This window comes from Mustelus asterias, unplaced genomic scaffold, assembly GCF_964213995.1.
Source record: "Mustelus asterias unplaced genomic scaffold, sMusAst1.hap1.1 HAP1_SCAFFOLD_94, whole genome shotgun sequence".
Lineage (NCBI taxonomy): Eukaryota > Metazoa > Chordata > Chondrichthyes > Carcharhiniformes > Triakidae > Mustelus > Mustelus asterias.
Genome location: NW_027590142.1, coordinates 860,513 through 887,410, shown reverse-complemented (window position 1 = coordinate 887,410; position 26,898 = coordinate 860,513). Strand labels below are relative to the sequence as shown.

General features: G+C 43.9%; 1 protein-coding gene, 1 non-coding gene and 1 gene segment (V, D, J or C); 2 read left to right on the top strand and 1 right to left on the bottom strand.

Moving 5' to 3' along the window:
- The window catches only part of LOC144484165 (uncharacterized), a 385,513-nt gene that overhangs the window by 302,891 nt on the left and 55,724 nt on the right, over window positions 1-26,898 (top strand). The gene's annotated exons all lie outside the window — the stretch shown is intronic.
- On the bottom strand, window positions 11,026-26,886 carry LOC144484145 (Ig heavy chain C region-like). The segment is given in 5 exon segments: window positions 11,026-11,417; window positions 11,906-12,214; window positions 13,137-13,442; window positions 14,421-14,720; window positions 26,855-26,886. Coding segments are annotated over 5 exon segments (1,326 nt in total).
- Window positions 17,376-17,465, top strand: trnap-ugg (transfer RNA proline (anticodon UGG)). The gene is given in 2 exon segments: window positions 17,376-17,411; window positions 17,430-17,465. It is a non-coding gene; the product is annotated as a tRNA-Pro (tRNA).

The window sequence follows — 26,898 nt, the reverse complement described above, 5'->3', positions numbered from 1 at the left end:
AAGGTGGTGATGAACTGCCTTCTTGAACCGCTTCAGTCCACGTGTTGTAGGTACATCCACAGCGCTGTGAGGGAGGGAATTCGAGGATTTTGACCCAGCGACATGAAGGGACGGCGATAACTTTCGAATTATGCATGGTGAGTGACATTCACTTGAAACTCCTGATGCTGCTTATCCCATGAATCTGATGCCCTTGTCCTTCTATGCGGCAGAGGGTCACTGTTGAAGGAACACCTCCGACGTGATCTTGGAGCCACAGAATTCGCGTGGCCGGCCAATTTATGTTTTTGGCCAATTGTAAGCCCAATAGGATGAGATGTGAAGGCATAGGACCCTTAAAAGGTGAAGGGAGAAAAGTTTGTGCGGAACCGTTAGAAATGGCGGAGCTGCTTAATGAATACTTTACCTCGGTATTCACGGTGGAAAGGGATCTGGGTGGTTGTACTGCTGGTTTGCGGTGGACAGAAAGGATCGAGCATGTGGACATAAAGAAAGAGGATGTGTTGGAACTATTGAATGGCATCAAGGTTGGTAAGTCGCCGGGACCGGATGGGATGTACCCCAGGTTACTGTGGGAGGCGAGGGAGGAGATTGCGGAGCCTTTGGCGATGATCTTTGCATCGTCGATGGAGACGGGAGAGGTTCCGGAGGATTGGAGGATTGCAGATGTGGTCCCTATATTCAAGAAAGGGAACAGGGACAGCCCGGGAAATTACCGACCGGTGAGTCTAACCTCAGTGGTTGGTAAGTTGATGGAGAGGATCCTGAGAGACAGGATTTATGATCATCTAGAGAAGTTTAGTATGATCAAAAGTAGTCAGCACGGCTTTGTCAAGGGCAGGTCGTGCCTTACGAGCCTGGTTGAGTTCTTTGAAAATGTGACCAAACACATTGACGAAGGAAGAGCGGTGGATGTGGTCTATATGGACTTCAGCAAGGCGTTCGATAAGGTCCCCCATGCAAGACTTCTTGAGAAAGTGAGAGGGCATGGGATCCAAGGGGCTGTTGCCTTGTGGATCCAGAACTGGCTTGCCTGCAGAAGGCAGATAGTGGCTGTGGAGGGGTCTTTCTCTGCATGGAGGTCAGTGACCAGTGGAGTGCCCCAGGGATCTGTTCTGGGACCCTTGCTGTTTGTCATTTTCATAAATGACCTGGATGAGGAAGTGGAGGGATGGGTTGGTAAGTTTGCTGACGACACGAAGGTAGGTGGTGTTGTGGATAGTTTGGAGGGATGTCAGAAGTTGCAGCGAGACATAGATAGAATGCAAGACTGGGCGGAGAAGTGGCAGATGGACTTCAACCCGGATAAGTGTGTGGTGATCCATTTTGGCAGATCCAATGGGATGAAGCAGCAGTATAATATGAAGGGTACCATTCTTAGCAGTGTAGAGGATCAGAAGGACCTTGGGGTCCGGGTCCATAGGACTCTTAAATCGGCCTCGCAGGTGGAGGATGCGGTCAAGAAGGCGTACGGCGTACTGGCCTTCATTAATCGAGGGATTGAGTTTAGGAGTCGGGAGATAATGCTGCAGCTTTATAGGACCCTGGTTAGACCCCACTTGGAGTACTGCGCGCAGTTCTGGTCACCTCATTACAGGAAAGATGTTGAAGCCATTGAAAGGGTGCAGAGGAGATTTACAAGGATGTTGCCTGGATTGGGGGGCATGCCTTATGAGGATAGGTTGAGGGAGCTTGGTCTCTTCTCCCTGGAGAGACGAAGGATGAGAGGTGACCTGATAGAGGTTTACAAGATGTTGAGAGGTCTGGATAGGGTAGACTCTCAGAGGCTATTTCCAAGGGCTGAAATGGTTGCTACGAGAGGACACAGGTTTAAGGTGCTGGGGGGTAGGTACAGAGGAGATGTCAGGGGTAAGTTTTTCACTCAGAGGGTGGTGGGTGAGTGGAATCGGCTGACGTCGGTGGTGGTGGAGGCAAACTCGTTGGGGTCTTTTAAGAGACTTCTGGATGAGTACATGGGATTTAATGGGATTGAGGGCTATAGATAGGCCTAGAGGTGGGGATGTGATCGGCGCAACTTGTGGGCCGAAGGGCCTGTTTGTGCTGTGGCTTTCTATGTTCTATGTTCTATATGTTGATGGTTGGAGATTCAGCGGTGGTAATGTCAGTTTTTTTATGAGTCAATCAATAGCTGAATCTTCAATGGTTCTGGCAGAGGTTGCGGCTGCAGTTCCTCCAATTCAACGGGAATGGTTGTCAACTCTTAGCAACATTAAGGGCTTCTGAACTATCTTGAGAGCTCCCGAGCCTGGGGAAAGTACCGAGACATAAGGTAAACTTAAGGTAAAAGTAGCATAGTGAGGTTGGTGGGCATATGGCTGTGTGGGTGGACGTGATGATTAAAAGGGGTTCGAGCAAAAGAAAGCTTAAATATCAGCTATAACCATTCAGAGAAGTTCTGCTGAGCCCGCATGTAAGACGTTAATTCTTCTCCCTCTTAACTTGATACGATCTGTAACCAACCGATAGCCTGGAGCTGAACTTCAGTACATTAGAATGAAAAGCTTTGATCCTCACCAAACAGAATGTCGGAAAACCAAGAGGGCCAGTCCAGAATGCTCAGGAAATGCGCATATCATCGGCAGCCTGTGGAAGACCATAATTACATGAAGGTGGACAGGAAGCTCAGGGCGTGAAAGTCTGAAGGTCACTGGTAGATACCTGGGGTTATGTTCAGTGTGTACAGGGAGATATTATCAGAGTGAATGGAGCAGGGAGAGAGAATCCCTTGGGTGATATTCAGTGATTCCAGGTGGCGTCAGAGGCAATGATGCTTATTGGGAATAATGCATAATCGGAAAAGGAATCATAGAGACAGTGTTAATTGGTACAAAAAGGAAAGCTTGAAGTCGGCAGTCACTGTGTGTTCACCAGAAAGTTGAGCGTGTGCATGTCGAGTAGAACAGGGGGAGCAAAATGTATCTTCATGTGTTTCGGAGAAAATGCGAATCTGGAGTCTCTGTATCAGAATAAATCCCTTTCTCCGGGAATATTTCCCATGTTTTCTATTTATTTGTTGTTCCCACATCGGGAAATTGCTGCGCTTTCTCCCCTTGTATATATCACATGCCCCAAACTCTGGTAATCATTTTAAAATGTCGACTCGATTATATGTGTGTGCAAATAATGTCCCAGTCGCTAGGTTTCACCCCATAGTTAATACCTCACTGTTCTCTCCGTGTTTTATATCTAGCCTGTGGCTTGTCTGACTTGGAATTTTTAATCGGCAATAGGGAGAAAGATTTAATCTGATAACCAACGCTGCAACGACTTTTTTAGTCAGCGAATCATAGAATCTTAGAATACCTACAAAACAAAAGGAGACCATTTGGCCCATCGGGTCTGCACCGACCACAATCACACCCCGGCCCGCTTCCCGTAAAACAACGTATTTACCCTACTAATCCCTCTGACACTCGGGGCAATTTAGCATGGCCAAACAAGCTAAGCCACATATCTTTCGAGTGCGTGAGGAAACCGAAGCACCCGGAGGAAACCCACGCAGACATGGGGAGAATGTGCAAACTCCACATAGACAATGACCCAAAGCCGAAATTGAACCCGGACCCATGGTGCTCTAAGGCAGCAGAGCCAGTAGGACAGAGTAAAGGAAGTTTTCTTCTTCAGGAGGCACGGTGGCACAGTGATTAGCACTGCTGCTGGTGACTCGCAAGAGGAAATGCATGGAGTTATGGGGATAGGGCCTGGGTGGAATTGTGTATGGTGCAGAATCGATGGGCCAACTGGCCTCCTTCTATATTGTGGAATTCTATGATTCTCCTTTTTAGTGTGCTACATCGGCCTCTGATGAAGCAGAGCCTTTTTTTGTTTTGAAATACCTGCCACTCGTCAGTGACAGACCAGTTTATGATGGAAATCACCAAGATTCCCCTCACTGTTCAATCATTCTCTCGCTGGCGTTTATCATAAAATGAAGTAGTCTTTTTACTGTGAGACTTCTTACTGTGCCCGCCGGCATCACGGTTATCATAAGAAAGGCAGCGGTAAAGCTGGGTCGCTAGGTGGCGCAGTGATTCTTTCACTGAAGGATCTTGTGCTCAAACACATCCCAGACAGGACTGGGGAAAACACCTGTCTGGGAAAAGGGGGTAACCGTGTAATCGGAAAAATGGAGCGGTGCCGATGGACTTTAGATAAAGGAGTAAAGCAAAGCCAGAGTGAGGTAATTTTTATTCAAGATTTATTTTAAAAAATCAGGGAACATTTTACAGAAAAGTTTACTTTAAAGTTCACAAAATTGAACATAACGATTTCGTTCCACATTGAGAACGGAAGACATGAACTCTGAGCTGTCCAATATATGTACAACTGTAGGAGACACATGAAACAGAAAACAGGAGCTCAACGTATTGGGAAATGAACAACTGTGGATAAATAACGAGAAAACTCATTTATTTATACATTAAATTTCAACTACAGGGAAACTATTAACTACAGTTCACATTACAACAAAAATTATCTCGCATATTTCATATTGAAAACTGGAGTACCGACCACGGTTGTGTAAATTGCAGGTGCGGAATGATAAACTGTGATAACTGGAATCACCGAGAGCAGATATTGTATTTGTGTCAAAGAACAAAGAACAATACAGCATAAGAACAGGCCCTTTGGCCCTCCAAGCCTGCACCGATCATGTGTTCCTAACTCGACCATCCGTTTGTATCCCTCTATTCCAGTCTGCTCATGTGGCTATCTAGATAAATCTTAAATGATCCTAGCGTGTCCGCCTCAACCACATTGCTTGGTAGTGCATTCCAGGCCCCCACGACACTTTGTGTAAGATACATCCCCCGCATATCTGAATTGAATCTTGCCCCCCTTACCTTGAACTTGTGACCCCTTGTGTTTGTCATTTCCGACCTGGGAAAAAAGCTTCCAACTGTTCATCCTATCTATGCCGTTCATAATTTTATAAACTTCTATTAGGTCGCCCCTCAATCTCCGCCTTTTCAGGGAGAACAACCCTCGTTTACTCAATCTGACCTCATAGCTAATACCCTCCATACCAGGCAACATCCTGGTAAACCTTTTCTGCGCTCTCTCCAAAGCCTACACGTCCTTCTGGTAGTGTGGCGACCAGAACTGGATGCAGTATTCCAAATGTGGCCTAACCAACGTTCTATATAACTGCAAAATCATATGCCAACTGTTATACTCTGTGCGCCGTCCAATGAATGCAAGCATGCCATATGCCTTCTTCACCACCTTTTCCACCTGTGTTGCCATCTTTAAGGATCTGTGGACTTGCACACCCAGATCCCTCTGTGTGTCTATACTCCTGACGGTTCTGCCATTTATTGTATAGCTCCCCCCTGCATTAGATCTACCAAAATGCATCACTTCGCATTTATCTGGATTAAATTCCATCTGCCATTTCTCCGCCCAATTTTCCGGCCTATCTATATTCTGCTGTATTCTCTGACAATGTTCATCACTATCCGCAACTCTAGCAATCTTTCTGTCGTCCGCAAACTTATTAATCAGACTCGCTAAATCTTCTTCCAAATCATTTATATATATCACAAACAGCTGAGGTCCCAGTACAGAGCCCTGCGGAACATCACTAGTCACAGACCTCCAATCAGAAAAAGACCCCTCCACACTACTACCCTCTGTCTTCTATGACCAAGCCAGTTGTGTACCCATCGAGCTAGTTCACCTTTGATCCCGTGAGATTTAACCTGTTGCACCAGCCTGCCATAAGGGACCTTGTCAAATGCTTTACTAATATCCATGTAGACGACATCCACGGCCCTTCCCTCGTCAAGCATTTTTGTCACCTCCTCAAAAACCTCAACCAAATTTGTGAGGCATGATCTCCCTCGTACAAAACCATGTTGTCTATCGCTAATGAGACTATTTAGTTCTAAATGTGTCATACCGAGATTTTAGTCATCAGCTGAAGGAAATCTATAGCATCCAAAATTCAACCCATCACTTGATCTGGAAAAGAGACATAAAATAATGAAACAGATGTTTATGTTCTGGGAAATTTATGTTGGAGTTTTTAATCAATGAAATTTTGAGATTTTTCTGTCAGTTTGACGTGTGAGTGAATTGAATCATCTCACCTTCACCAGAGTGACAGCAGTGCTGTAGAAAATGCTCAGGGAGAACAGGAAGATGAATGTGGAAGCGGTTGTACAGATGGTATCATCCTCATTGCCTTCAGTCCAGATGCGGTCTGTGGAGTCTAGAGGACGGATATAAAATCAGGTTATTTAATTTATCCAGGGAATCTTGTTGTTCTTCTTATTTTCCCTTTTCTCTTTATTAAGTCATTAACTTATCCTCTAATTTAGTTTTCAAAATATATTCACTATTAAGTTCAGGACACTCAGTAACCGATCTCCATAACTATCGTCATACCGGTTCTTCCCTTACATTCCACAGACAGGCTGTGTCGAAACACACAGCATTATATCTTCAGTAGCAGTTTGTTTCGAACAGTTTGGCACTATCTCTTACTGAGGAATGTTATGATTGATATCGAGGAACATTCACGATCGATGATAATTGTTTTAAACTATGATAGTTGCTGTGTAAAGCTGGGATGTGAGTTTCCATCTTATTTGCTTATTTATGATGGAAATGCTTAGTATATCATTAACTTAATTCGCTTTCTCAGGAAGACCAGTGGTTCCACATATTTGTCGGATCATTGTATAATACGGGCAGCTATCGGTGGATATATCTACTAAAAACGTTACGGTTGAATTTTACTTTTATCGATTGCCTGCCGTTTGTGTTTAAGATTTCGCGTTTGTGTATTGTGTGCATGAGCATCTATTTGAATTAATCTGCGTGTATGAGTGTTAATGTACGTGCTCATGTGCCTCTGCGTATTGATTTGTGTACTTGTGTGTCTGTGTGCATATTTTATTCTTCTGTCATTGTGTATCTATGACTGCATTGTTTTGTGAAGTCTATGTTTATTGATGTCTCTGTTCATGCGTGTGCATGCGTTCACGCATGCTTTATTTGTTGATCCTTCTTTTGCATGACACATATCTACCAGTCTATTCATGTTTTCTTCCCTTTCTGTCCCTGTCAGTCAGTGTGTTAGTGTACGAACTTAAGAGATGATAGTTCTTTAAAACTATGTGTTGTTGTGGGTTTATGGTTCCATGCCTATTAATGTGTGTTATGGAATTTATTTCTGTATGAGTATGTTAATGCTTGCGTCTACATGTGTTCATGTGAACGTTTTGCTCCCTGTTCATCTGTATGTTTCTGTGTCCGTGTATATTCGGTTCATCTACCACCATGTGTGTCCATGAAAGGGCATTAATGTTTATGACAGTGTGTCTTTATGTTTATATTTCTGTCATCGTGAACGTGTGCTAATCTACCTGTATTTGTATGAGTATATGTTTGTGTATTTGTGCGTATCTGTATGTATGTGTGTCTCTCTGTATTTGTGTATATGTATATATGTGTTTGTGTGTGTGTGTGTGTGTGTGTCTGTGTACCTGTTCGTGTATGTGCATGTTTGCGTGTGCTTTCATGTATGTGTGTGCGTTTCTGTGCGCGTGTGCATACGTATTTGAGTGTTAGTGTGTATGCCTTTGTTTCTGTGCCTGTTTGTGCAAGTGTGTGCCTATGTGTGCATTTGTGTATCTGTTTGTATGAATGTGTGTGTCTGTGTGTGTGTGTGTATACGTATCTTTATTTGTGTATGTGTGTCATTGTGGGTGGGTGTCTTTGTGTCTGTGCATAGTTTGTCTATGTACGTATAAATGCAAAATTATGTTCTGTAAATATATTTTTAATAGACTGTTTAGCATAATGGAAGTTTATAATCTGTGGCCAGTAAACCAGAAGCCACTTGCTACAGTTCACAACTGAGCTCATATTGTTGAGAGCCGTTCCCTTCCAAACACTCTGCTTGGGGAGAGGGAGGTTAATGAGCTCATAGTTCCCCTTCTCTGGCCAGTGAAGCAATTTCCGGTTTGATTCTATCCACTGAAGAGGTGGAATTACACTGGGTTACATAATCACATTCCTCGTCTTTTCATTGAGGAAGTGGGGGTACAGTGGGTTGTATCATCGCATTCCCATCTTTTCATTGAGGAATTTGATAGGGATTCAGGACAGGCACATGCCTGTAAGGATGAAGGATAAGTATGGCACGTTTTGGGAAGCTTGGATAGCGAGAGATATCGTGAGCCAAGTCAAAGAGAAAAAAAGGAAGTATTTATCAAAGCTAGGAGACTGGGAACACACGAAGCAAGTGTGGAATACAAGGAAGGTAGAAAGAAACTTAAGCAAGGAGTAAGAAGGGCTAAAGAGGGTCATAAAAAAGCATTGGCCAACAGGATTAAGGAAAATCCCAAGGCTTTTTATACATACATAAAGAGCAAGAGGGTAGCCAGGGAGAGGGTCGGCCCACTCAAGGACAAGGGAGGGAATTTATGCGTGGAGCCAGAGGACATGGGCGAGATAGTAAGTGCGTATTTTGCGTCAGTATTCACCAAAGAGAAGGACTTGGTGGATAATGATTCTGTGAAAGGATGTGTAGATAGTTTGAGTCATATTGAGATCAAAAAGGAGGAGGTATTGGGGTTCTTGAGAAACGTTAATGTGGACAAGTCCCCAGGACCTGATGGGATATACCCCAGAATACTGAGAGAGGCAAGGGAGGAAATTGCTGGGGCCTTAAGAGAAATCTTTGTATCCTCACTGGCTGCAGGGGAGGTCATGATGTGGAGATGCCGGCGTTGGACTGGGGTAAACACAGTAAGAAGTTTAACAACACCAGGTTAAAGTGCAGGGGAGGTCCCAGAGGATTGGAGAATAGCCAATGTTGTTCCTTTGCTTAAGAAGGGTAGCAAGAATAATCCAGGTAATTACAGGCCAGTGAGCCTTACATCAGTGGTAGGGAAATTATTGGAGAGGATTCTTCGAGACAGGATTTATTCCCACTTGGAAAAAAGTGGACGTATTCAGGAGAGGCAATATGGTTTTGTGAAGGGGAGGTCGTGTCTCACGAACTTGATCGAGTTCTTCGAGGAAGTGACGAAGATGATTGATGAGGGTAGGGCAGTGAATGTTGTCTACATGGACTTCAGTAAGGCCTTTGAAAAGGTTCTGACATGGCAGACTGGTGCAGGAGGTGAAGTCGCATGGGAGCAGAGGTGAGGTGGCAAGATGGATACAAAACTGGCTCGGCCAAAGAAAGACAGAGGGTAGCAGTGGAAGGCTGCGCTTCTGAATGGAGGGTTGTGACAAGTGGAGTTCCTCAGGGATCAGTGCTGGTACCTTTGGTTTGTAATATATAAAATTGATTTGGAGTAAACCATAACTGGATTGATTAGTAGGTTTGCGGACAACACAAAGGTTGGTGGATTTGCGGATAGTGCTGAGGGCCATCAGAGGATACAGCAGGATATAGACCAGTTGGAGACTTGGGCGTAGAGATGGCTGATGGAGGTTAATCTGGAGAAATGAGAGTAATGCATTCTGGAAGGTCGAATACAGATAGGAAATATACAGTAAATGGCAGAACCCTTAAGAGTATTGATAGGCAAAGGGACCTGGGTGTACAGGTATTCAGGTCACTGAAAGTGACAATGCAGGTGGAGAAGGTACTCAAGAAGGCATACGGCATGCTTGCCTTCATCGGCCGGGGTATTAGTTTAAAAATTGGCAAGGCATGTTGCAGCTTTACAGAACCTTAGTTAGGCCGCACTTGGAATACAGTGTTCAATTCTGGTCGCCACACTACCAGAAGGATGTGGAGGCTTTGGAGAGGGTACAGAAAAGATTTACCAGGATGTTGCCTGGTATGGAGGGCATTAGCTATGAGGAGAGGTTAGAGAAACTTGGTTTGTTCTCACTGGAGCGATGGAGGTTGAGGGGAGACCTGATAGAAGTCTACAAGATTATGAGAGGCATGGACAGAGCGGATCGTCAGAAGCTTTTTCCCAGGGTGGAAGAGTCAATTACTCGGGGGCATAGGTTTAAGGTGCGAGGGGCAATGTTTAAAGGCAATGTACGGGGGAGATTTTTTACACAGAGAGTAATGGGTGCCTGGAACTCGTTGCCGGGGGAGGTAGTGGAAGTGGACACGGTAGAGACTTTTAAGGGGCGTCTTGACAAGTACATGAATTGGATGGGAATATAGGGATATGGTCCCCGGAAGGGTAGGGGATTTTAGTTAAGTCGGGCAGCATAGTCGGTGCAGGCTTGGAGGGCTAAAGGGCCTGTTCCTGTGCTGTAATTTTCTTTGTTCTTTGTTCTAAGTGGCGAGGCAGTGGGGTTTCAAGTGTCCATCCTCCTCTGTCTGTTGGGGCACTGGGATACAATGGGTTAAATAATGACATCCCTCGTCTTTTCAGTGAGGAAGTGGGAGTGAAGTGGATTAACTTATGGCCCGACCTCTCTCTTTGTTGGCAGAGTGGAGGTGCAAAGGGTTAACTAATTTCCCGCCCATCTCTTTGTTAGGGATGTGGGGGGACAGTGAGCTAATTAATATCTCTCACTTTCTCCGTCGGAAGACTGGAGGCAAGTGTGCTAACAATTTCACTTCCCCTCTATCCAATGGAGGATTGTCGCTCCATGTTTCTTTGTGACCCTCACTTCAGTTCCCAGTCTGTGTGGTGCAGCAACTCAACATCAATGGTAAAGGGATGGACAATGAGAGGCGCAGGAACGCCGAAATATAAATGTGCTGTGTTTGTTCTTCAGAAATGGGAAATTGTCAATTTTTTTCCTCTTTGGGTGGAAAGTTGACAAAAGTTATTCAGCGGAATCCTGTAATGAATGTGCTCTATTCTGTCTCTAACCCAAGCTGTATCTGAGCTGGGAGAAATGCTTCCACAAGACCTGGGTCAGAGAGCTGTAAATATCCGACTCTAACAAACAGGTCTAACAATAGAAAGGTTGAGATACAAGCAATTAAGCGGTTGTGTATTTGAACCACAAAGGGAGGAAAAGTCCTTTATTGTTTTTATTGCAGTTTGAGATGTAACCGAAAGAATCTCATTGACATGAATTAACGGTGTCCATCAGTGCAAGAGAAATGTTCACAAAACTGGGTTTACCGCTGGATTTATCAACCGTTCTGTTGATGATCTTCAAGGGGATGGCTTCATGTCCCACCACACAGGAATAAGAAGCGCCGCTGGACCACTCCTCTGCTGCAATGGATAATAAGCTGTATATGAAGAAGGAGCTATTGCCATTCTCCGCCATCACCTCGGTGTTCTTGTAGTTCCTGGGATTCACCGGCTTGTCATTGACGGTCCACTTGACGAAGATCTCTCGGGGGGCGAAACCTCTCACTAAGCAGCTGAGGGAGACGAATCTCTGAATGGAGACTTCTTCTGCCGAGGGCAGGAGGACTGACACGGACGGTTCCCGCAGATTTGGATCTGCAGAAAATGTACAATAAATGTCAATAAACTGGAGTATTCCAGATACAATGAAGCTGCTGGTTGGATATCAGAAAAAATGTGCTTTGCTTTCGATTTTAAATGGTTTTTTTTTACTTCCAGCTTGTTAGAGAAGGGAACACAATCGTTTTCTGAAGTAACTCACGGGATTGGACTGGAACGTTTCAGAAAGATTACGGCACGGAATCAGGCTATTCGGCCCAACTGCGCTGTGTTGCTTGTTATGCTCCACACCAGACGCCTCCCTCCTTACACCATCTGAACACAATGCCATCGCCTTCAGTTCACTTTTAATTCATTAACACATCAAATTTCCCCCATAAAAAGTCTACAGGCCCAGAGTGTTTAGCTAGTAGAGGTTCCAAAAAGAGGAGACCATTAATGCACTGAATACTAAACACTGACCATTACACTTGCACTGGAAATAGACACAGTAACGCATTTATTGCTTCAATCTCTCAGCTCACCTGTTTCCTTGTGGATGGATTTTCTTAAAGGAGTCGGTAGACCTTGATGGCTCACCACGCAGTCAAACACAGCCGCACTCAGCCAGGCTTGTGTCGAGATGTTTAAATTGCTGACCACGCTGTCAGGATCCGCTCCAGGCTTTTCGGCAATCTCTGATTTCAAACACTTCCTGTCTCGGATCCAGGACACGTTGACTCCATAGGGAGCATTAGAAATGATGCAGGTTAAGGTCACTGTTGCCTCCAGTAAGACCTGTTCTATTGGCGGGGGCTGTATCGTCACTGTGGAATCAGGGCACTGGGAAGGACCTGTGAATGACAAATGAAAATCAAACCTGGTTCCCTTTTCAGAAGGAGGACAGCAGCATTCAGCCACAAGGAAATAAAGTCGCCCTCGAGATATCAACCTCTAACTATCGCCTAAAAACGTCTATGGACGATGGCAAACCAGCTTGCTCTGCGAAATTATTCTCTTTATTAAAATATTTTAGCAGCAGTATCATTCTCATGAATCAACATTGCAGCATTCCCAAACAAATATACCATGCCCGAACTCAGGAACAAGTGCTTGCCATTGATTTATAAATAGGGTGAATGCACTTTCCAACATTTTACCCCTGTGCTGTGACCTGTGAAACAGTCTGACACCTCTGTCTTCCAAACCTTACCAGCTGTCTCCGGAAAAAGCTGACATCAAGGCCACCTCACTCACTATGTTCCTTCAAAATAGAAAAAACACTCATTGAAGGGGAGGCAGTGGTATTGTCAAGGAACTTGTAATCCAGAGACCGAGAACAAGAGCCTAATTGCAGAGACACGGATTCAAATCTCACCACTGCAAATCGTGAAATTTGAATTTAATAAAAATCTATAACTAAAAGTCAAATGATCATCATGAAGCCGTTGTTGTGAAAGCCCAACTGTTTCACGAATGCCCTTTGGAAAAGTAAATCTGCTGTCTTTATCTGGCCTCGCATGCGTGTGACTCCAGATCCACAGCAATGTGGTTGACACTTAACTACCCTCAGGGCTAGGAAGTAAATGCACATCTCATGGAGGAATAACAAAAATTGCTGTTGTGATGAAATTCTGAATGGGGCACTGTCTTAATGCAGCAAACCACATGACAGTAAATTAGAAGTTGTTCTATGCTTTGTACTAACGTTAATAGATCCCTAATTCCGATTAACATCCAAATGATTTATTTTTTTCCTCAGTTTGAGTCTCTTACCCAGAGATCCGCTGATGTTCTGACTCTGGGTGAATCCTTGATGAGTGACCTGGCAGGTATAGACTACTTTGCTGAACCATTCCCGAGCGGAGACTGTCAGCCGACTGCTCGCCGAGAAGTTTCCGTTCACTTCATAGGCAGGAGAGGTGACAATTCCTGAATCCATGGGTTGTCCATTCTTCAGCCACTTCACCGTCATTGACTTTGGCTGGAAATCGATGATTGAACAGACGATGGTTGCAAATTGTCTGCTTGTGATTTCTTCACTGGAACTCACGGTGAGGATAACGGTTGGCGGGATGTCACCTTCAACAAACACATGTTTAGACGTTACTTGAAGATTCAATTGACAACAATTAAAACTAGTTCTTTTATTTTAACACCATAGCTGCCAATTTGAGAATTATATCCATGGTTTGGTTGAATTGGTAGGGAAACGGTGAATGGAATTCAAACGTCAAAAGTGCCATACAATGCATTTGGGGAGGGAAAAAAAAGCAAAGGAATAGTCAATAAAATGGAAGGTTGAGAGGGATTGAGGAAATGCAAGACCTTGGAAAGCATGTCCAAAGGTCCTTGTCGATGGTCGGGCAGCTGGACAAGTTGATCAAGAAAACATATCGGATAAATTCCTCTATTACGTGAGGTATGTAATACAAAAACAGTGATGCGATGATGGAGCTGCATAAAACACTAGTTAGGCCACGTTTGGAGTTTGCTGTACAGTTCTGGTCACCACGTTGCAGGAATGACGTACTGACTCTGGAGACAGATAAGGTTTACAAGAATGTTTCCAGGGCCTGAAAATTACTGCCATGAGGCGAGATTGGATAGGCAGGGGTTGTTCTCCTTAGAAATAGAAGGCTGAGGCGTGACGTAATTGTGGTTCACAAAATTATAAGTGACGTAGGCAGAAATAATTCATTCCCCAAGTGGACGGCTCCATTACCAGGGAGCATGGTCATTTAAAAGGTATCTGGGTCTGCATCTCAAATGCTGTAACCTGCAATGCTACGGAGCAAGGGCTGGAAAATGGGTTTAAAATGTCTGGCTCATTTATTCGTTCTCCCATTCGGATAGAACAGATATGATGGGCTAAATGGGCTGATTCTGCACAGCAACATTTCTGTTGTTCTTTGGTTCTGAGCAACGTTTCGGTCAGTAGACACTTACCTGGATTTTGCCTAATTCAAATTTTTCAGTGTGCGACAAATCAGTTATAATGAAGACCTTATACAGTTCAATCAGCGCATCCTTGTCTTGCCCAGGTTCCACAACACTTACAGTGCATTCCAATGCTCTTGACTGAGCCGCTGTGTCGAACCTCACAGTCGATTTTGCTGCAGTCTCCCTCTGAGTCGTTGATGGTTAATTGGCTGGTCAGGGTGTAGGTTCCCTTCGTGTTTCTCACTGACGGGTAAGTCTTAAACCCAGTGGTGATCGGCTGCCCATTTTTCTTCCAGGTCAGTTTGGAGACATCTGGAGAGTAGTCCATCGCCAAACAGCTGTAGGTGACGGAGCCGTCGGAGCTGTGTTGCTGACAGGAGGAGACCAGGCTATAGAGAGTGGGCAGAGACGGTGCCACTGGGAACGAATGGCCGATTGAACAAGTTAGACTCTTACTTGCGTTTATTAAGTCATCAAACAAGTTGTTACAAATATGTTTCTATATTAGATATCGCTCTTGGGGCTAAAGGGATCAAGTGATATGGGTAGTAGGTGTGATCAGGATATTGATGAGCTCTGACCAAAGTGAAGGGCGGAGTAGGTTCAAAGGGCTGAATGGCCTACTCCTGCTTCTATTTTCTATGTTTCTATCTCAAACATTGATGAGAATTATGAACTTATCCTAATATTTCCCGATTAAAACCTACATCCACCTTTGAGATTCTGTTACTTCTATCATTTGGGAATCATCATCTCTGTCGAAACTCATATCCCTGTCTCCACCTTTATCAGATTAGAACGAAAAAACATTCTGATCGCCTCAAAATGACATACCATTCATTGGATTAACAGAGAAGGGCAAAGATTTTCTCCATTATTGCAGCCACTACTTATTGCTCAAACAACAGCACTTTGTGATGAAAAAGTTGTCTCTTCATTCATATCATCCACTCACCTGATGAAGGAGCTCCAAAAGCTTGCGATTGCAAATAAGCCTGTTGGACTTTAACCTGGTGTTGTGAGACTCCTTAATGTGCCCACCCCAACCTAACGCCGGCATCTTCACATTGTAGTTTTGGATATTGCCTGTGTTCAAACTGACTGATGCCCCTTCCTCTCTCCAACTCACTGCCTCTCACTCCACAAAACGAAGATTAGTGACTTTGTTTCAAAACTACCTTCGGAATGAATACTTACTGAATGACCAGGAAACTCTAAATGTGATTACAAATTCAAATAATTGCAACATTGACTAATTGAAGGGTCATACATTAATAGCAAGAGTTGGCCATTCGGGCCCTGACGTCTCCTCCATCATTCACTGAGATTACAGATGATCTGATTGTGGTGCTAGCTCTATTTTGCACCTCTTCACTCCGCCCGTCGATCACTCACCCTCTGTCCATTTTCCCCGGCTCTTTGCCCCTTCCCCTGCTCTCTGCCATTCCCGGTGTTTTGTTTCCCCTTTCACCTGGCTAACCGCACTTCCAACTGGCTCTCCACACTTCTCTCCAGCTCTGTGCCCCCTCCCCTGCTTCTCTGCCCTTTCCCTAAGCTCCCTACCCTTTACCCCGGCTCTCTGCCCTCTTGCCCTGCTCCCGACATTCTGTCCCTGCTCCCTACCCTCTTTCCCCTTCCCCCGGCCCTCTGCCGTTTCCATCATCTCTCTGCCCTTTTCCCTGCCTCCCTGCCCTTTCTCCTGCCTCTCTCCCCTTTCCCTGGTCTCTTTACCCTTTCCCCCGGCTCTCTGCCCTTTCTCCTGGCTCTCTCCCCTTCTCTGGTCTCTCTACCCTTTCCCCTGGCTCTCCGCCCTTTCTCCTGGCTTTGTCCCCTTCTCTGGTCTCTCTGCCGTTCTCCCCGGCTCTCTGCCCTTTCTCCTGGCTCTTTGCCCTTTCCCCCTGACTCTCTACCCTTTCCACTGGGCTATCTGCCCTTTCCCCTGGCTCCCTACCCTTTCTCCTGTCCCCCTGCCCTTTCTCCTGGCTCTCTGCCCTTCCTGCCCGGCTCTCTGCCCTTTCACGCGTTTTTCTGCCCTTTCCCCCGGCTCTCTGCACTTTCTCCCGGCTCTCTGCCCTGTTTCCCGGCTATGTGCCCTTTCCCCCGGCTCTCTGCCCTGTTCCCCTGCTCTCTGCCCTTTACCATGCCTCCTGTTCTCCCCGGCTCTTTGCCATTGTCCCTGGCCCTGATCCCCCAGCGATTCCCTCCAGCTCTCTGCACTCCCAGGGCAGCTCCCACATTTGAACACCAAACTGCCTCTTGAGTTCTTTCTTCTCTCTCGTTGCAGACCTCCCCACACAGATTTAGTGAGAATGAGTGAGAGAGTGTGAGTGCTTGAGGGTGAGTGATTGAATGAGAGAGAGTGGATGAGTGATGGTGTGTGAGTGATCGAAGATGGGTAAGTGAGGGTGAGTGAGTGAAGTTCTTTGAGTGAGGATGAGTGATTGAGGGTGAGTGAGTGTGGGTGAGGGTGAGAGGGCGTGAGTAAATGAGGGTGTGTGAGAGACGGTGGGTGAGTGAAGGTAGCTGAGTGTGTGAGTGAAGATGGGTGAGTGAGTGTCGGTGAGCGAGAATGAATGAATGAGGGTGAGTGAGTGAAGATGCGTCAAGGTTAGTGAGGGTGGGTGAGTGAGAGTGTGACTGAGGGTGAGGGAGAGAATGTGACTGAGTAACTGAGGGTGTGAGAGTGAGTGAGTCAGGGTGTGTTACTGAGGGTGGTGTGCGAGAGTATGTGAGGGAGAATGAGTGCGAATGGGTGGGTGAGTGAGGGTGAGTGAGTGAAGGTGTTTGAGTGAGGATGAGTGATTGAGGATCTGTGAGTTTGGGTGGGTGAAGTTGAGTGATGGTGAATATGTGAGGGTGTGTGAGTGAATGTAGGTGCGTGAGTGTGAGTGAGGTTGAATGTTTGAGGTGGCGTAAGTGAGCGAGACGGTGATTGAGCTTGAGTGTGTGGGGGTGAGATGAGATGAGTGAGGGTGGGTAAGTGGGGTGAGTGAGCGACGGTGAGTGAGAGTGTGAGTGAGATTGGATGAGTGAGGGTGGGTAAGTAGTGTGATTGACTGAGGGGGAGTGTGAGGCTCGTTGGTCTAGGGGTATGATTCTCGCTTTGGGTGTTGAAATTCATAAGCTTGCGAGAGGTCCCGGGTTCAAATCCCGGACGAGCCCACATTTCGCTGCTGTTGCGTATTGGACAAGGTACTGGTTCTGTAAATTTATTTTAGGGCGGCACGGTAGCACAGTGGTTAGCACTGCTGCTTCACAGCTCCAGGGAACCGGGTTCGATTCCCGGCTCGGGTCACTGTCTGTGTGGAGTTTGCACATTCTCCTCGTGTCTGCGTGGGTTTCCTCCGGGTGCTCCGGTTTCCTCCCACAGTCCAAAGATGTGCTGGTTAGGTTGATTGGCCAGGTTAAAAAAAAAAAGCCCCTTAGAGTCCTGGGATGCGTAGGTTAGAGGGATTAGTGGGTAAAATATGTGGGGATAGGGCCTGGGTGGGATTGTGGTCGGTGCAGACTCGATGGGCCGAATGGCCTCCTTCTGCACTGTAGGGTTTCTATGATTCTATGAGTGTTGGCGAGTGACTGAGACTCTGAGTGAATGACTGAGGTTTAGTGAGTGAGGTTGGGTCAGTGATGGTGTGTGAGTGTGGGTGGCTGAGTGACAGTGAGCGAGTGAGTGAGTGTGGGTGAGTGAGTGAGTGAATGTGAGTGAGCAAGTGAGGGTGTGAGGATGAGTGAGTCAGGGTGTGTGATCGAGTTTGAACGAGTGATGGTGTGTGACTGAGTGTGGGTGAGTGAGTGAGGATGGATGAGAGTGAGTGAGCGAATTTGTGTGAGTGTGAGTGAGTGAGGGTGTGAGGGTGAGCGACTCAGGGTGAATGAGGATCAGTGAGTTTCTGAGGGTGAGTGAGTGAGGTTGAGTGTGTGAGTGAGTGAGAAAGGACGAGTGAACAACGGTGAGTGAGGGTGAGTGAGTGGGGATGAGTGAGTGGGAATGAGTAAGTGAGGGTGAGTGAGTGAGAGTGTGTCAGCGAGGGAAGGTAGGTAAGATAGGGTGAGTGACTGAAGTTCTTTGAGTGAGGATGAGAGATTGAGCTTGAGTGAGTAAGCGTAGATGAGGGTGAGAGAGTCAGTGGGCCACCTCCTCCTCTTCCTCTCCATCGATCTTTTCCCGATTCTCCACATTGATCAGCTTTCAGAAACAGGGCTGTGTAAAGTCAGGCAGCAGTGTAGGTCACCGGGCAGCTGCTTTCATGTCGATGCCTTTTTTTAAGAAACACGTATCAGTGAACAAATAGACCGACTGAGGGAGCTGGAAGGGAAGCTTACAGCAAAACTAGGATGGGTTGCACAGGAATCAAACACCAAATTTACACCAGTATTGGGAGACAGGCAGACTTAGTCTCAGGCAAGTTCCTCCTTATTTATTGTGTCTTTATGTCCGGTGTAACACATGGAAATCCCTACTTCTGACCTCATGTTGGATGGAATGTCATTGATGAAGCAGTAGAAGATTGTTCGTCCCAGAATAGTCCCCTGCTGAAATCCTGCAGTGATATCTCAACTTAGATATTTGACCTCCAACAACCATTACCATCTTGCTTTGTGCTAAGTATGACTCCAAACAGAGAAGAATTTCCCGCCGATCTTATTCACTTGAGTTTTATTCGGGCTCCTCGATCCCACCCTCATTCAAGTGCTACCGGGTTGGAGGGGGGTAGAGGGGGGAGGGCGGTGGCACGGTGGCACAGTGATTAGCGCTGGTGCCTCACAGTTCGATCCCCGACTTGGGTCAGTGTCTGTGTGGAGTTTGTAAGTTCACCCCATGTCTGCTTGCGTTTTCCTTGGGTGCTCCTGTTTCCTCCCAGAGTCTAATGATGTGCGGGTTCGGTGGATTGGCCGTGGTAAATTGCCCCTTAGTGTTAGGGAGACTAGTTAGGGTAAATACATGTGATTATGGGGATAGGGCTTTGGTGGGATTGCTGTTGTGGCAGACTCGATGGGCTGAATGGCCTCCTTCTGCACTGTAGGATCCTATGATTCTATTCTATGATGTCAAGGACAGACACTCTGACGTATGAGAGATAGAAAGTGTGTGAGAGGGTGTTTGGGTGTGTGTGAATAAGAGAGAGAGAGAGGTGTGAGTCTGAGGATGCCTGTGTGTGATGGACTGCATTTGCACATGTGTGAGACAGTGGGCTGTGTGTGCAAGAGGGGAGAGTATGCGTGAGAGAAAGGGTGTGTGAAGTAATGTGTGTGTGTGTGAGAGAGAATGTGTATTTGAAGAGTTATTTTTTGTGTGTGAGAGCGTGTCTCTTCTTGAAAGTGTGTGTGTGGGCAGTCTGTGTGAGAGAGTTCTTCTGTGTGTGATTGAGTGTGTGTTTATGTGAAAAGGAGTGTGTCTATATGTGATATAGGGTGTCTGTGAAAGAGAGTGTGTGTGCTTGAGAGGGAGGGTATGTGTGTGTGGGAGAGAGTGTTGTGTTCATGTGAAAGACAGTGTGTGTGAGAGGGAGTGCCTATTGGAAAGCAAAATAGTAGGTTCATCAGTGTGTGAAAGTGTGCATGGGATGGCGTGTGAGTGAGAAAGATGTGTGCAATGTGTGTGGGTGATAGAAGCAATATGTTTGAGTGTGTGTGTGTGTGAGAGAGAGAGAGAGAGAGAGACAGACAGACAGACAGAGAGAGACAGAGAGAGCGTGAGAGAGTTTTTGTGTGAGAGAGAGAGACGTTGTGTGTGTTTATGTGTGTGAGAGTGGGTCAGACACATGAGAGCTTTGTGCGTGCAAGAAAAGAGAGTGTGCGTGAGAGGAAGGATATGTGAGATAGAGAATGTGTGTGTCTGTGTGTGAGAGAGAGAGAGTGTGTTTGAAGAGTTATTCTTTATTTATGTGAGAGTATGTCTCTGTTCTTCAAACTATATGTGTGTGTGTGTGTGTGTGTGTGTGTGTGTGTGTGTGTGTGTGTGTGTGGAGGGGCGGGGAGAGTGTGTGTGAGCGACAAAAAGTGTGAAACTTAGACAGAATGGATATGTGAGTGTGTGTGAGTGAAATAACCGTTGAGATAACATGTGCCTGTGATAGGTGGAGTGTTTGAGAGATACGTTGCATATACATGTGTGTCCGTGTGTGAGAGATGTCGAGACTGTGTGTGTGTGAAAGGGAGGGTGTTTGTGAGAGACAGTATTTGAGAGCAAGATTGTGCATCTGTGAGACAATGTGTAAGGAAGTGAGCGTGTGAAAGAGAGAGAAATATGTGCCTATGTAAGAGAATGCGTGTGCAAGTGTTCGTATGAGAGAGAGTATGTGACTGAGTGTGAGACGGAATGAGAGTACAGAAGAGGGAATGTGAGAGGGATAGTGCATGTGTGTGCGTGTGTGTGTGTGAATGAGTGTGAGACGGAATGAGAGTACGGAAGAGGGAATGTGAGAGGGATAGTGCATGTGTGTGTGTGTGTGTATGTGAGGGATAATGTGTACGTATGACTGTGCTTATGTGAGAGACTGTGTCTGTGTGTAAGAATGTGTGTTACAGTGTGTGCATGTTCTATGTTTGTGAGAGAGTGTTTGTGAGAGAGCCAGTGTGTGAGAGCAAGAATGTACAGGTGTGAGATAGTGTGTGCAAGAGAAATAGAAATATATGCGTGTGTGCGTGAGAGAGAGAGAGAGATGCGTGTCCAAGAGGAATTGTGAGAGAGCCTGTGTGAATAAATGTGAGATAGCTTGAGCGTGTGTGACAGAGTGTGGGAGAGAGAGTGCATGTGAGAGTGCGTGTGCGAAAGTGTGAGACTGTGCTTATGTGAGAGTGTGCGTCTGCGTGTAAGAGAGAATGTGCGTGGGTGTGTGTGTGTGTGAGTGCTTTTGTGTATGGGAGTGTGAGAGATTGATTGAGAGAGCGAGAATATGTATGCATTTGTATTTGAGAGTGTATGTAGAACGTGAGACAGAGAGAATGTCTATGGGTTTGTGAGAGAGATCGTATGAGAGGGTAAGTAAGTCTGAGTATGTATGTGTGCATGTGTGAGAGAATATGAGAGTGTATATGTGTGTATTTATGTGTGTGAGAATGTGTGATGTGTGTAAGTCTCTAGCTGGCTGATTCAGTTTGGAAAAGCACCCTCACTCCACACAAACTCACCCACTCACACAGTCAGTGGGAGTGATATGTGAGCACAATACGGACTGCGGGTCAAAGGTTAGAAAAACAGTTAAATCTTTCACAAGTCAGTCACAATGAATAATTTCCTCTTTCCTCAATGAGCGAAACTTGTTAAAACTCAAGAAATTTGACACAATCCAGGGCTAAGTCGCCCATAAGGTAACGCTCAGGTAAGGTAGCCCATAAGGTTACCCGCCCTCTCATTCATCCTATTCATTTTCTCCATCATTAACAAGCAGTATCAGCAGTGTGTATTATATACAAAATGCACTGCAGCAACTCACCAAGGCTCCATAGAAAACATTGTCCAAGCCCGCTGCCTTTACATCCTAGCAGGGCAAGGGCGGCAGCCACATATGAACACTACCACCTGCAAGCTCCCCTCCGTCCTGACTTGAAACAATATCTCAGTTCCTTCACTGTCGCTGGGTGAAAATCCTGGAACTGCCTGCCCAACAGCACGGCGGATGCCTGCAGCATATGGACTGCAGTTATTCAAAGATGCTTCATATCAACACTTTCTCAAGGAACAATTCGGGAAGATTAAAAATTCTGGCCGAGCAAATGACTCTAAAATACCTTTAGAAGATTAAAAATAAGATGCAAATGAATTTGACCCTCCAACTGTCCTACTAAACAGGTTAGGGACTGCTCTAGTATGGAGTACAATATAGTAAATCTCACTTTCCATTTGCTCATCGAGCATTCCCAAGGCAGGTACATCACTGCTTAAAAATCACCCAATTCTCCCGCTCCAGTCTGACGTTTCTGCTCTCTCTCTCATGGTAACATTATGCTTTAGGGATCTAATTTCAGAGACGCCAAATCAAACATCAAGTCAAACTGTCACATTTCTCACAGGTACAAGTGTATTGAAGAAATAAATCAAATTTCACTCCCTGAAATACAGGCGAAGGAACCAGAAGATTTACAACCAGTCAGGCAGATTCCTGGCACCAACACGGTGACCACGCGGACAACAGACACATTACGGTGCAACAATCGATTTCCCAGCAGATATGTCTGTTCAATCTGTCAATTTCATTCAAACTGTTCGATTCTAATTGATTAATGAACAACTTACAACAACAGAAAATCAATAACCTCTTTTAAATAAAACTGATATTCATTCCAAAACTCCTGTCAATTTTTAATTATTTCTCTGTCTCACTTCTCGAAAACTAAGTAAAAATGTAATTTCGCTGAAAATGAGCAATCGAAAATAACAGATTCAGGACAATTCCATGTCCCTAACAGAGATACAGTGACACTGTAACAATTCAATGTCCCTAACAGAGATACAGTGACACAGTAACAATTCAGGGTCCCTAACAGAGATGCAGTGACACTGTAACAATTCAGTGTCCCTAACAGAGATGCAGTGACACAGTAACAATTCAGTGTCCCTAACAGAGATGCAGTGACACAGTAACAATTAAACAAACCAAGAAACATGTACGTTGAAAATCATTACCTGATTCGATCTAATTTCTTAATTAAATGTAATCAACAAAATAATCAAGGCAAAGCACTTTATCGAGCTGAGCACAGCTGAGTAAAGAAATGTTTTGTTTCTGAATTCATTTCTGATACAATTAAATATTCTCTAAAACGGGTGATATTTTGCAGGCCAGTGCAATATTCAAGGTCTTTTGTTTTGAATTAATATTATATTGTAAGTTATTGTTATTTGTCAGTTCGTTCTCCTGTTAGCTGATTTGTACTCTGTAATAAAATGAGTTATCAATCATTCAAAACGTGCTTCTGCCTCCAACATTGTTAAATAATTAGGTTACAATTAAATCTTAGACAATGTTGAACAATAATTTCAAATTACTGAATGGAAACATTCAGACATCTGTCATTCATTTACTTAAATCTAATCACATTGTAATATTTTAACTTTTTAACCTTTACTACAAATGTCTTATTATAACCTACAAACGTGTTAAAATGCATAGTTCTGAATTTCTATAGGCGGTAACGGCCTGACAGTTTGAAATCAATCATACTGCTTCCTAGATTTAATAATTTAGAGCATCCAAATAACTTAATTACTGAACATATCGTTTAATTAAAGAAGATCTGAATTAAACAGTGCAAACACAAAGAGGACAATTGATTCAAATCCTCTGTAACACTAAAACATGATGCAGAATACAAGTCCAGACTTTTTTTTCATTATAATATTTAATAAGAACATAAGGTTCAGATAGAATCAATTCTTCTGTTCCGTTATTTATTCTTCCCATAATTCTATCCTGTGTTCAGCAGTAGTGGGAGACAGAATGTTATTATTAAGTGAAGAGCTAAGATTACTTTTATAATATATATAATATTATTATAATATTTTATATAAATTAATCTTTTTGCATTTCAAGCATTAACTTCTCCATCTTTAGCCAGTTTCTATTGACACTTTACTACAATTTAATTTACTACAATTCAAACATAATCTAATCTAATGAACAATTACTTGAGTGTAAGCGAATTCCACCCGTCAGAAATCTCTGTTCAATCTGCCAAATTTATTCAAACAGTTTGATTCTAATTTATCAATGATAAAATTGCAACAACAAAAAAATCAATAAACTATTTTAAATTAAACTGATATTCATTTCAAAACTCCCTTCAATCTTTAAATATCTCTCCCTGTCTGTCTCAAATCTCGAAAACTGGGCAAAAATGTACTTTTTCTGAAAATGAGTAATGTCCCTAACAGAGATATAGTGGCATAGTGAGAATTGTAATTCATGATTTATTTTAATTCTTAAGCATCAGTTAACACTAATAAGATACTATAACATGTATTTATTTTATTTTTCCGAAATCTGTTTGTTTTATCCCTACAAGAATTTTCAAACGCAGATTTATTTTCATTTAGCCAGAAAACGTGTAACTGCTCATTATCACTGAGCTAAACAATACAGAAACAATTGAGCAACCACAAACAGTTCAACAAATTTTAAGATTAGATTAGGGATTAATTATCGTGTATCCAACTATAGATTACTTGGAAGGAATAATGTGGTTGCGCCTGCACAGAAAGAATGTAACAATCGGATACATAAATTGCCAAATAGCAATGTCTTATTTTCCGAAACTCATATTTAAGTGAATGCGAACTTAATCAAGGAGATAACGATTAATGCAAAGTATCTTGTTAAACTGAGCGCTGCTGTGGAAGCAGCATGTTATCATTGAAATAGTTTCTGGAATTATCACAAAATATTTCCAGCACAGAATTTTTTCTGGTCATGTTAATTGTGTGCAAAGCACAGCAGAACTAGTAGAAGTCATTAATGCTAAATGATATTAATACAAAATAATCTTTGGTGAATGTGGTGAATGGTGAATATTACCGATTAATAATTGTTTGATTCATATTAATTTTACTATCAAACTTGTTAATGAGAAGTTTGTGACTGCAGCAACGACTTACTGTCCGAATGAACTTTGTAAGTCATGATTTATTTTAATTTGGAAGCGTTAGTTAAAATTTATAAAAACGCTGTAATGTCTCTATCTTTTTCCCAAAACCTGCCTGTTTTCTCTCTACATGGATTTTCAAACTCATAGATTGTTTGCTTTCAACCAGAAAACGTGTAACAGCTCAGTACCACCGAGATTAAACAATGCAGAACAATGCTGAAATGCCAAACCATTTCACACATTTTAAATATTCACAGTGGCCGAACCACAAAATCTCCTCAAAAGAAACACTCCAAAACAGATCACTGAGGGATGGAACCCCGTTTCACGGAATAGCAGCTCAATTATTCATTCAACAGAATCAAATGGAACATTGCAAGAACATCTCAATGTTGAATTCAGCAAAACAGCTCGTCACCAAATGCATGAATCATTAACCTAAACAGAAATATGGAATAATAGCAATAACGTTGCGCGGAGGTGGAATATGTCCGACAAATTAGTATTGAAACTTTAACACATTTTATTTATATTGGGTCAAATTTCAAACATATTTAAACATATGGGAAAAACTTCAGCCATCAGATATCACCGAGGTTAAACATTGCAGATACCCCAAACAGTGATTGCAGTGGCAAACTATGTTCTGAACGAGCGGCGTGATCTGCAATTATCACTTACGATAAAAAAATACAAATGCAATAAAGCATGCCCGATTTCTGTCAAGCAATTTAACACCTATAGACTGTTTGTATTCAAGCACAAAGCGTATAACAGATCAGTGTAACCGACTTTAAACAATGCAGAAACAATGCTGAATCGAAAAACCATCTCACACGTTTTACTTATTCAAAGTCACCCAGATACAAAATCTCCTCACCAGAAATGCACATCACTGAGCGACTGAACTCCGTTTCATGCAGAAGCAGCTCAATTCTACAAACACTTTCAACAGAATCATAGAACATAGAACAGTACAGCACAGGAGAGGCCCTTCGGCCCACGATGTTGTGCCGAGCTTTATCTGAAACCAAGATCAAGCTATCCCACTCCCTATCATCCTGGTGGCTCCATGTGCCTATCCAATAACCGCTTAAATGTTCCTAAAATGTCTGACTCCACTATCACTGCAGACAGACCATTCCACACCCCAACCACTCTCTGCGTAAAGAACCTACCTCTGATATCCTTCCTATATCTCCCACCATGAACCCTATAGTTATGCCCCCTTGTAAAAGCTCCATCCACCCGAGGAAATAGTCTTTGAACGTTCACTCTATCTATCCCCTTTATCATTTTATAAACCTCTATTATATCCCCCCCCCCCTCAGCCTCCTCCGCTCCAGAGAGAACAGCCCCAGCTCCCTCAACCTTTCCTCATAAGACCGACCCTCCAAACCAGGCAGCATCCTGGCAAATCTCCTCTGCAAATGCAACATTGCAAGAAAATCTCAATATAAAATCCAGCCAATCCGCCCGTCACCAAAGTAACTAATAATTAAAATGAGCACAACAACGACATAACAAAAGCAGCATTGTGATTAAGTGGAACATGTTCATAATATTAATGCAGAAACTTTAACACGTTTTGTTAATATTGGGTTAGACGTCAAACACTTGTGCAGTTGATGGTACAACTCGCAGCCACTATATGTCACCGAGATAAAACATTGCAGAAACGCCGAACTGTTTAACAGAAGGTAGGTACTTAAAGTAACCCAACCACACAATGTCCTCAGCAGATAAACACCAAATCACAACAGAGACTGAATCACTCACCTTTTGTCAATTATCAGTAGAATTCTATAACCCCCATTTTAAGCAGAATCACATGAAACATTGTAAAGATTTTCAGCACATAATCCACCAAACCACATTTCAGTGAACAAGTGAATTAATAAAATCGAGAAAAAATATAAAACAAAAACTCAAGTAAAACACTTACTAAATAAATTTACGGTCCTTACCTGCAGTCACCGTCACCATGGTCCCTTGTCCACAGTAATCCATG